The sequence below is a fragment of the Meleagris gallopavo genome, chromosome 3 (assembly GCF_000146605.3).
Source record: "Meleagris gallopavo isolate NT-WF06-2002-E0010 breed Aviagen turkey brand Nicholas breeding stock chromosome 3, Turkey_5.1, whole genome shotgun sequence".
Taxonomy (NCBI): domain Eukaryota; kingdom Metazoa; phylum Chordata; class Aves; order Galliformes; family Phasianidae; genus Meleagris; species Meleagris gallopavo.
This window is the reverse complement of record NC_015013.2, coordinates 43,370,340-43,382,279: the sequence shown is the minus strand read 5'-3', so window position 1 is coordinate 43,382,279 and position 11,940 is coordinate 43,370,340. Positions and strand designations below refer to the sequence as shown.

The following is an 11,940-nucleotide window of genomic DNA, read 5'->3' as shown; positions in this document are numbered from 1 at the left end:
GCAGGCTCTTGTTCATCACTGGCAAAAATGCAAAGCTAATGATGATAATTGTGTTGAAAAACAGTGTTTTGTAGCTGAGAATTTGTTGTCAGATAGTGTTATTGTGTTCTTTGTATCTGTTATAATTTCCATGGAAATAAGTAGGAAGCATTACCTTTGGAACGACCTATATATATAATGCCAATATCGCCACTCACAGATGAGACAGATGTGAAAGTGAGATTCTGAATTTTGAGACTTGGTGAACTCCTTATAGTATAGAGCCTACATTTTGATGTAGCTTGAATTATTATCAACTTTTTTCAGACAGTTGAAGATACCAGGCCTTTGGTGTTAGGCTTTGTACTTTCTCCAGGATCTGGTGATATTTGACAGCACCCCCCTGTCCTGTCATACCATATTGTAGAATTGATGCTTAGCGTCTGAAATACATTTCTCCAAATGGCAAAACAGAGCAGCAAGCAATAACATGTTCAGCAAAGTAAAAAGGCATTTGTTGAAATTTGGTCTGCTCAGGTAAAATCAGAGCTTGAAAATAGTGAAGGACAATGTGCTCTATATTTCATATAGAAACTGCAATAGTAAGAATTTCTGCAATAAAAGTAACACAATATATCTTAAAAAATATATTGAGGCAGCATTAAATTAAAAGTAATTATATGTGCTTTTTGTATTTGTAGTTGTGTCCTCAGTACTGGCCAGAAAACGGAGTACACCGACATGGTCCTATTCAGGTGGAGTTTGTATCAGCTGATTTAGAAGAAGACATCATCAGCCGGATATTCCGAATTTATAATGCAGCCAGAGTAAGGATTTTACTCGCAAGACAATTCTGCCTCAGTGATTCAGCTGACTCTATCCAAGTCACAAAAAAAAGAAAGTTAAACTCACATAAAGCTATTCTCATTTTTCAGCCTATTTATAGAATCATATAAGGATTGAAAAAGACCTCTAAGATCATCCAGTCCAACCATGAATCCATCCCCACCATGCTCACTAACCACATCCCTCAGTGCCACATCCACATGGTTTGAACACCTCCAGGAATGGTGACTCCACCACCTCCCTGGATAGCCTGTGGCAGTGCCTCACTGCTCTTTCTGAGAATAACTTTTTCCTGATATCCAACCTGAAAGAGTTGAGAGCATGAGCAAATAATGGATCACACAGTAATCATTGAAAAAAAAGTCTTGTGTGTGCAATTGAAAAATATTGTAATGCATATTTCAAGTGCATTAAATACAAATGAAATAAATGCACTATTGAGGTTATCTGGTAGCCACAAAATGGTGAGATCAGTGCAGTTTTAATTTAAGAGTTTTAAATTAGCCATCTTATATGTTTATTATCCTGTGTCATGCAACACTAGGCATGTTTTTCAATACCAGTCCCAGGCTTTTAGTGCAGATCTTATCCCACTAATCACATTTCGTAATAGACGTAAGCACTTCACAGGGACAAGTACGTTCTCATATCCAGCTTTTATGCTACTATAAAGTTGACAGAAGACTAAATTAGGCATCAATTTAAAGCTGAGCAGAAAAAGGATTCAGCCACAGACCAGGCATCTCTTCCCATCCAGCTGGAGAGAGCATCTGCAGTGGGCTGGTTCTGTTCCCTGAAGAACTACATATAAGAGTAAGAAAAACTCTCTGTTACAAAGTCAGGAGCTGCCATGGAGTCCAATAACTGTCAGAACAGTGAGAGGAAGGCCCCCCAGAACACTCCCTAGGAAGCTCCTATGCAAACAGGGGAGTGGACTGTAAGCTTCAAGGTACTTCTTTTGTATGACAAAGGTCTTGCATTCCCAGAAAATGTGGCAACATAACACCACAGTCTCCAAGAGTGTTAATGGGAGCTGTAGCAAAAGCTGGGTCTGGCTGATGCCATTTGGGGAGAAGGGGCACGCAATTGAAAGAAACTGGGCAGGAAAGTAGTGGAGTCCAAATTTGACATAAAGCAGACAAAACCCATTGAAGAACATATCTAATGCTTGGTTTATTCCCTTATCTTGTTAATCTTACATCCTCTCTATTGCCTCTTACTCTAGAGCTAAACTGGTAACGTCAACATTTCTGCACATTGCTCATTTTAAAAGTGGTACTAAAATGCATTCACTTTGCCAGAAGTGAAAATGGCAAATCCTAGACTACAAAACCAGTTTTCATCTGTGTGTTTATTATGCCCTTTTCAAAGGACTGTAATTTTCTGCCACTAACACTTGTTCTGTGCTCCTTTTTTTATTTTAAATCACCATAAAGCAACTGTTCAGTAACATCTCACCAGAGGGGTTCTGACTGCTTCAGTAGCACACAGTAAAGTAAAATTTAGTTTGTTTTTTATAAGCAGGAAAAATCTGAAGGTTTCATTTGGTTTTTAAAATATTTCCTGCTTCAAATCTTGAGAGGTTTTGACCTTTCTTGTAAAAAAGACAGAAGAGTGCAAATGTTTCTCAAAATGCTGAAATGCTTACATAATTCTATTGCAACTCCTCTGCTATGATATTAATTAATTGTTTGTTTGATCCTGCTGCTGTACCATTGCTTTCTTCTAGTCTGTTTGTATACCCTCTATTTAAAACCTCTTGTCCTAATAGCTCGGTTGGAAATTAAAAGTCATAACTCCTTACGGGCAATTGAAATTGCATTAGTAGTTTGTCAGTGGTGATTTGCCCAAGCAACTTTCCTCGCTGATGCAAATATCTAAGTTACGCACCATTTGAATAGACCATAAGCAATGCTGTTCCTTCTTTTCCTGCTCATTTTCTGAATGCCTGCAGCCCCAGGACGGCTATCGGATGGTGCAGCAGTTCCAATTCCTGGGATGGCCCATGTACAGGGACACGCCGGTTTCCAAACGCTCATTCTTGAAGCTCATCCGCCAGGTGGAGAAGTGGCAGGAGGAGTACAATGGGGGAGAGGGACGCACAGTTGTCCATTGCTTGTAAGTACCAGGAACCAGTGAGAAGAATACTGTTATCCTAGTATTTGTGCCATGTTTTTAAAGATTCATGAGAAGGTGAAGAGGTACAGGATCTGAATAAATAATACAGCTGCTCATTTAAAAGCTCTGAAGACAAATGAAATTGTATGCTTTTTTTTATGTAGATTCATGAGTTTCCCACTCTGTCCCTTGGTAGACACCTGTGAAAAGATGATGGGTAAAACTCTATATTATATAAAGATTTCAAGTGATGTTTTCAAATGAAAAAGGTGTGTATTTGTTCCTAGTAAATCAAAACTGTACCTTCAGGACAATGCACTTTTTATTCTACTCAGAGCCATCTACAGTTCATTAATGGTAGAAATAATACTGTAGGGAATGATTCCTCTTCCAGATGTAAGTCATGGTAGTAAAAGTGGTCTGGTAGGACAGTTATGATAGCCCTTTGACTGTCTTACCCTTCTCTCACAACGATACATATTTTTGTCCTCTGGTGACTTTTGTGCTCCACGGGTACAGGCTCTCATCCACCATCCTGCCTTTTGATATGGCTTAATACATGTACATGCTGCTTATTCTCAGCATTGGTTGGTCTTCTGAGATTAAATCTTCATGCCTGAAGTTGTATCCCTCTCCTTCTGAAGATCTACTTAAAGATGCTACCATGATGGAGAAGGACATGTTCACGTGAAAAGCATATGCTAAGATGCTTTCAGAAGTTGGAACCCAAGACTAGACAATAACTTCCTGAATTTTGGCTTGCAGTTAATCAATATTATAATGATGGAGGAAAGTACATTAATAATTCCTACTATTACTGACCTTGAACAAGTCATTGCTCTTCAGTTTCCCCATCTGTAGAATGGGGATAATAATACTTTCATCAAAGGAGCATTGTGCAGTGTGATTAATTAATGTTTTGAGATCTTTAGCTGAAAAGACCCTTTTGAAGTGCAAATTACTGTTATCTCTGAGGTGGCTGATGATATTAAATAGTTGTACAACATCACACATGCGTCACTTCCAGGCAGTAAAGAAAGAAAAAGCCCTAATATAATCCTTTTAAATGACTTTATTTTAATTAAAATTCTCAAAGAGTCCTACAATATCAGGCAATGTTTTGGCAGTAGAGAGCATTCTTTTCATACTGCCGGGATGTGACAGATGTGAGACATTGTAGCTTCCTTTGAAAATCAACCATTTGCAAAGCTGGTTTGAAAGACAATCTACCTAACTAGGCTACACTCTGGTAATTAGTAAGGTTTATTATTTTTGGTGAAGTGCAGCCTAAAGATTCTGATTCTGTAGAAGTAGTAGGGTTTCCAGCAAGAAAGAGATTCTCCTAAAGGTTAACTAGGCATAAAGTATTATTAAAGGCTGTATTTGATCATGCGAATGAGCATTTGTGCCTGGTATCTTCATTGGCAAATCTCTTTGGGTTCTTGTCCTCTGGTGCTGTGGGTGGAGGAGGAATGCAGTCACTTCCAGAAGCAGCTGTTACAGTGCAGCCAGTCTCTGTGCTTGCTGCTGCGGGGTGGGCACATCAGTCAACAGAATATCGCAGTCCCACCTTGGGCCATGCTAAAAGCACAGCCAAATGGCTTGTAAGCAAATTAGACACCATTTCTGTTGTTCTGAAACACCTTTGGGTACAGGAAGAAGGAGCCAGGATCAGCAATTAAAAAAACCTTAAAAGATCCTCTTTCTCTAATGTTTCTAGCCTGATATTACATCCTTCTGCATTTATAGTGCAAAAGGGTGTTAAATTAAATCTAAAAGTTCCTTGTCCTTATTTTAACATTCTTTTCATGCTGCCTCAAAACTTCACTAAAGAGAGTGGCACAAAACTCAACCACTCAGCTCCCTTCAGGCTTTCAGCCTCCTGGATGCTGGATGGTAGGTTTGAGATCATTCAGCCCATTAATTCCAATTAAAAACAGCACTCAGCTTAGAGTTCAGCCGCCTTCAGGCACATTCGTGTTCTTTGGTTTCTCCCTGGTGGAACTCATACCTTCTGTAGCCATTCCTGGCGCTGTAAGAACTTGTAATATAGTCAATTTGTATCCAAGCCTTTTTTTTTTACTTTTCTTACAGGAATGGAGGTGGCCGCAGTGGGACGTTTTGTGCAATCAGTATTGTTTGTGAAATGCTTCAACATCAGAGGGCTGTTGATGTATTCCATGCTGTGAAGACACTGAGAAATAATAAGCCTAACATGGTGGACCTTCTGGTACGAGCTTTTTAACTGCTGCACTAAATAGAAAATGTTCCTTTTTCTCAGAAGATTCAGTCAGATTTCCAAGATTTGCAGTGGGAGTTGTTCACAAAGCAAGCAAGTCATTTTCAAAGGGGATAATGAAGTCACTTCACTTGTAAGAGTATTTTTACACTGCTTTCTTCCCAATGAGACTTTGTCTCTGTTCATTTGAATTTTTTAAGAGTTTTAAACTTTCAGCCGAACATCCTTATTAATTTTCCTTTCTAGCAGGCTGAGCCAAGTGGAGAGCAGCCCTTGCATGGGTTGAAATAATAGTTATGTAAAATGAAATGCCAGATTTTCAAATTATATATATTATAAATAGCTTAATCGCCAAGTATTTATCAAAGCCATGAATTTCAGTTTGACATCCAGAATATTGCATTTAATTATGGTTGCTCTATCTCATAAAGATTAAAGAAGTTCAGAAACAAGGGGCCATGTGCAATTATTTTCTTAGAGAGTGTTTTATGGGTGTTTTTTTTTTGTAATGGCGAATTGCTGAAGTGCCAGCTGCTACTCCACAAGAGCTGCAGAACAGCTGAAAGCAGCAAGTTCTTACGCTCCAGTGTGTAGTTCTGTACTCAGAGATGGCTGAAGCATGATATTCTGTTCTCATACCTGGGCCATAAAGACACCTTTTCCCCAGGTCCCTCGCATCTAGGCTACCTGAAAAAGAATGGGCTGCGCAGAGAAGCTGTGGTGCCCCATCCCTGGGGGTGCTCAGGGCCAGGTTGGATGGGGCCTTGGGCAGCTGAGCTGCTGGGGGGCAGCCCTGCCCACGGCACGGAGTTGGGGCTGAGTGGGCTCTGAGGTCCCTTCCAACCCAAACCATTCTGTGATTCTATAAAAAGTCCCAACCCTTCCCTTAGGCCCTGTTCTAGCCAAGCTTGTGGCACAAAGCCAAATGTTGCCAGCTGTGCAAAACGAAGAGGGAGTTCACAACTAGCACTGCGGGACCACAAGCCAGGAATGTGAAACTATGAATCTTATAACAGTAAGAAACTATCAAGCTTTCACAGAGATGGGAGGGAGCAGCTTATTTGGCTCCTCTTCCTCTGGTTTGTATTCTCAGGAGGAGAATCATCATGCTGAGAACCATACATTTTTATTTCCTAGATATTAAGATAAATGTCTACTTCTTCTTTCAGATAGTATAGTTTTGGATAGAGACTTGGCAGGCCTGCTGTTTTTGGTTCTCCCGGAGCTTAAGTCCACAGAACTCACTGATCTCTTCTTCATCTATTTTATAGAAATAAAAAGAAAATTACCAGTGTGAAGATGTACAGTTGAAGAAAATGCTCTCTATAAATTCCCATTTTTGACAGTTCCCAGGTATAGATTTGTCAGGCAGCTGTCTCCATTTTTCAGCACAGAATGTTTTTAATCAAAAGATGGATGTATTATTTTAGAATATAAAAATAACTCTTAGTAAATTGGGGGTGGTCTGAGAATGTTTGAATGGTATTGAGAAGCCTTGAGAAGGTTTTTTCACTAGGAGATTTCAAAGCACTTAGGAAGGAGAGCAGTATTGGTTTTGGTATTTTACCAATAGAGAAACTAAGGTAGGGGACGATCAGGATTTTTTCCATTATCTCTTAATCCACTGACAAAGCAGAATTAGCACAACTTGAATTAGCAAGGTTCAAGAGAATTTTCACATTGATTTTTCCATTGTAAAAAGAGCAGCAGCATCCTGAGCCTGTTACTGATTTCATCCTTTTTGATTATTATTGTGTGTCTCTGCCTCAGTTTGCCCATCTGAAAAATGAGAATGGTAATATTCATCTACTTCTGGTAATATCCATCTACTTCTGTAAAATGCTGTAATAAGAGATGAAATGTTCAGAGTTATAACAGTATTTGACAAAAACAGCTTCAAGACTGCATTATATAAACCAGTTACATACCTTATGATCAGAGGAAGGATGGTCTTTGCAGTCCATATATAGAGATTCATCACTTAATTTCAGTGAAACCTGCAAGTGTAAAAATCTGAATGCCACATCTGTTCAGTGTGGAAAAATCTATGATATTGTTCAGCCAACATACAAAGGCAACACATGGTGTTGCGACACATCTGCTACAGCATGTACAAACCATTTTCTTAGAAATGTTATTGGACCTACCAGTAGTTGTCCTAGAAAGAAACATCAATATTCCTCTCTGAAGCCAGCTAACATAAATAAACTTTTCATATTAATCATCAAGTGAATAATAAAAATGTACTAAGGACACACATGAGTGAACACAGTGGGAAATAATAAAAAATGACTCTTTAACACAGGTTTAGTAAAAATGACAGTTCTGCTAGAGCACTAAATCAGGGTAAAGTGAGCATGGAAAAATGGAGTGGATAAGTGTTTGATCTCTTGTTTTGATCTCTGTATTGTAGCTATAGAATAATTGCCATTTCTTTAAAAACATATTCCATGAAAATAGAAAAGAATGTACATAATATATAGGGAAAAAAATTGCATAATATTGCTTTCTTTTTTTTATCTTTTCTCATCCTGAAGAAGACACAAGCAGTCCATGGAACCCTGGAGGGTCTTAAAGCCTAACATGAGTTTCATTCATGACTTAGACAACATAAGCACATAGGATTTGTTTTCTTTCTAAGTGACAGCTATCAACAAAAGGATTTCTAAATTGTCACTGTTTTTTCTGGCTTTTTGATCATTGTGATATTGCTTAGCCTCTTAAATTTTAAGTTGGCCTCACTTTTCAGCTAAGAAGTGACCCAAAATTACAAGTACAGGCCATTAGATTTAATCCTTTATAATGTTTTCTTCAATAAAAAGGATAATGTATCTGGAATGTAATTGTAATCTCCCTACATGCTCAGCTAAATTTTTAATTGATTGAAGTGTGTAATAGAGAGGGGCATCTTGGTGGCAGAAATAGTCATAAAATGGTGACTGTGAATTTTTAGAACACACTTGCATTCAAAGAACCCACACCTATTTCTTTCAGCATTTTTCTTTCATTTAAATACCTGTAGCATTGCTAAATATTCAGAGAAGGAAGAGGGATATGTGTGAGCACAAAATTGTTAAGTCTCAAAGTATCACATCCCTTAATGTTGCCCTGTGGGTGAGGGTCAGTCAAAAAACTGACCTCTTTGTGCCACTTAAGATGTGAAGAGGATAAAGTCATAACTGTTCATCTCACGATGCGGACTGGGATTTCCCTGGATCTGGACCAGCTTCCCACCCATTGCAAATGGAAATAGCAATTATGCGTGGGACCAGTACCTGGAAACTTAGACTGCGTAACAGAAGAGCTGTTAGGATCCTAAAATACACATCACCATTAACTGTTTGAAAATGAATGTGAATAGGTCCAATTAATTCAGATCTGGCCTGGTCTCCTCTCATACTGTACTGAGGGAGAGCAGTACTTCAGTGTGGGTTTGAGCCACATCTAGAGGAGGAACAATGAGCAGACTTCACATTGACATGTAGTGAGCATCTGAGTATCTAGGGACAGAACATCCACCACCTCTGACAGGTTGTCCAGAGAGGTGGTGGATGCCCCATCTCTGGAGACACACAAGGTCAGGCTGGACGGGGCTCTGAGCAACTTGATCTGCTGTAGTTGTGTCTCTGTTCATTGCAGGGTAGTTGGTCTAGATGGCCTTTAAGGGTCCCTTCCAACTCAAATGACTTTATGATTGTTTGAAAATAGGAGTTATGCACTGGAAAGCATCAGACATTGGGTCTGTTTTAAGATCAACGTTTCCATGGACGAACTTCAATAACTCCAATTCTGGCAAAGCGCTGTGTGAGCATTCTGACAAATGACTAAAGGGCTGCAAGTCAATTTACTTACGTGTAGTCAATTTTTCTCATACAAGTGCATTAGAGCAGCTAACTACACGACTAATAGGAGCAGTACTGCAAATTATTGTGTGAGTAGTGTCTATTGTCTGGTTAATGTAAAGATTTTCTTATCTGAATATAAATTTGATTTGCAAACTGGTTCCCATAGACCATAGCTGATTGTAAATAATTTTAACAGAAGAGAAATATTGATTCCCTTAATTAAGTTCCTTCAATAATTGACTTTGTGGTTGTCTTGATTTTTCAGGATCAATACAAATTCTGCTATGAAGTGGCTTTGGAATACTTGAATTCTGGCTGATGACATAAACAGCTCAGACACTGTTCCTCCCTCCACCACCACAAACAAAGCAAGTCGTTTCATGATATCTGTGTCAATGAGATGAAGACTTCTCAGTGTTACGCTTCTACTGCTTTGTATAACTGGCTCTTTTTAAGAGCCCAAAGAGATGTTTATAAAACTGCTTGCACTGCCCATTTTCCACTATTAATGCCGCTGCTTGACACCCATATGAGCGTACACCAAACCACATGGCGGTCGTTGAACACTGTATTCATATGTAGCCATCGGTGTGGTGAAGCAGCATAGTCCTCTGGTAAATAAGAGAGCACAATTATATTCTTATGAAGGAATTTGTACTCCTCGTTATATTTTGTCGCCTGTGATTCTCAGTTATTGTCATGGCCTAGTGTACATTTCTGTTCTGTGGAGAATGCTATCTGGCATTTTGATAATATATGATTTTAGTTATATTTGCATTCTAACACGTGCATAATAAATGAATCATATGTAGCTTATTTGAACTAATGGAAAGACGTGTACCAAATCATGTTAACTTTTTTGAGTTGTAATTTCTATCCACTTTGTACCATTTCAGAGAGAGAATCTTGGTAGAAGTGCAGTTAGACAAATGCAAAATACAGGATGCTCAGATTAATATATCCAAAGCTTTTTCATTTGTTTATATTGTAAATATTTTTTGATTTCATCAAATTATTTATTCATTAAAATGAATTTTTTTGTGAAGCACAGTGAGTGACAATCATTTTTATTAAGCCCTGGAAATGCTTACTGTATGATAATGTAAACATTTGTTTACCTTGTATGGATTCTCAGCTCAATAAATAATTACATACATGATAAAATCTTGTTATTTAATACCTCTTGGCATCTGAGTGCCTTCCAGTAAACCTCTTTTGACTTTAATTCCTCTGAATAATTAGCTACACCAAAGCATGCTTTTTGTGTGATCTAGTTTTAATCCAGCCAATAGCAAGAAAGATGTGTCATGCCACTATATAAAAAGAAGAGGTGAGTTGGATGAATTCAGATACTCATACACAAATGGAAAACCTGAAAGTTCTGCTGCTCAGTGAAGAAGAGCTGATGTTGGTTGGGCATGCACTACTCAGTCTTGTCACAGAGGCATGTTATGCCTCACCTTCATGGATGCAGTGCAAGAAGCACAGTAGCAAAGAGGACTGAACCAGCAATGGCTTGCTGCACTGTCCTTTGGGATTCCAGATCTTTCTCTCTCACCCAGCAGAACCGAGGAGACATTGCAGGCAGAACAACTGCTCAGTACTGAAGCCTTCCAGAGCTGTACGGAAACCCAGAGCGAAGAGGTTGCAGACTGCTCAGTATTTCAGCTCTTAAAAAGATTGTTTTAACATGAGAGCCATCTGGAATGGGGACAGTATCAATATAAGTGTATCAAAGTCAAAATGTTTTGAGAGCCTTTAAATCTAAAAGGTATCCAGCCTGGATAGAATGATGCACAGCTTGTCAAGTGCCAGTTCCAAATCACTGCAAAATTCAAATCTGAAGACATGAGGATTGGCTTCCTCTGCAGCTGGAAAGCATCTATTTTACAAGAAAAATTCTTTAAAATGTAGCTGACAGCTACAGGCCATTGCTGTAAACAGCAGAGAAATACTGAAGAACTTAGGAAAAACAACCCCAGCTCTGAGAAGAATGGCTGTGCTTGGGTGAGCCCTGTAGCACTACAGTCCATTGCAAGATATGCTCTGATTCACATGGAAACCTCAAATACTGTATTCCTCCAAGCAGTTTGACAGACCCGGTATAACAGCCGAGCACACTTCGCCGTAATAATTAAAGATTGCTAAAAAATTTATTTCCAGTATCTAGTCATTGAAATATGCATACATGTGTCTAATATTACCTGATGGTTCTGAGAACTTTAAGGCAGCTAAGCATGCTGAAGAAGTGCTGAGACTGAAAGTGACATAGGCAACATGATCCCAAACTTGAGCAAGATTTGTTGAAATGCAGCAAGAATTGTGGCAATCTCTCCCAAGGTCAGAAACCGCCAGTATTATTTCAGATGTTGCACTCTTCAAGACTTGCTTTGACACAGGTAGGTCTTGGGGAGTAAGTGGTGAAAGGAGTTGACAAGAAGAGAGTTCTGCAAGGTTTTTAATTTCTTTACTGATGATATCACTGATTTTCTTCTTCTTCTGGCACAGGCATAGTCAAACCACTCTGAACTTCAATGTCGTCAAATGGGAGCCAGCTCAGGAAAGTAGTAAGTCACTTTGTGTCCTCACTCTCCTACTACAGTTATCAATATGAATGATAAAAATCCAGGCTTAGGTAAAGTATTTTGGCAAGAAGAAAAAGAAAAAAAATGGAAAAAGAAAAAGCAAGATGAAGTCTTCAGGAGCCAGGGCTAGAGAAAAGAATTAGAAAGGAGCAGAAAGAAAAGGTGAACATGAAGGGCAGATATTCAAGAAGTAGCATGAAGCTTCTGAAGATTACCTGGAGGATACTATTGCAGAGGAGGCAATAGAAAGAAAACTGCAGTGACAGCCATTTCAGATGTTCATAAACCAGCTTCCCTTTTTAGTGGTACATTATGAAATCACTAGTCC

General features: G+C 38.8%; 1 protein-coding gene across 1 annotated transcript; it reads left to right on the top strand.

Annotated features, from left to right (window-relative positions):
* The first annotated feature begins 661 nt into the window (after window positions 1-661).
* LOC104910280 (receptor-type tyrosine-protein phosphatase mu-like) lies at window positions 662-11,697 on the top strand. Its single transcript, XM_031552821.1, has 4 exons — window positions 662-806; window positions 2,780-2,943; window positions 5,038-5,173; window positions 9,293-11,697. The coding sequence occupies exons 2-4, from the start codon at window positions 2,798-2,800 to the stop codon at window positions 9,344-9,346; spliced, it is 336 nt and encodes a 111-aa protein (XP_031408681.1). The 5' UTR covers window positions 662-806; window positions 2,780-2,797; the 3' UTR covers window positions 9,347-11,697.
* The last annotated feature ends 243 nt before the right edge of the window (window positions 11,698-11,940 follow it).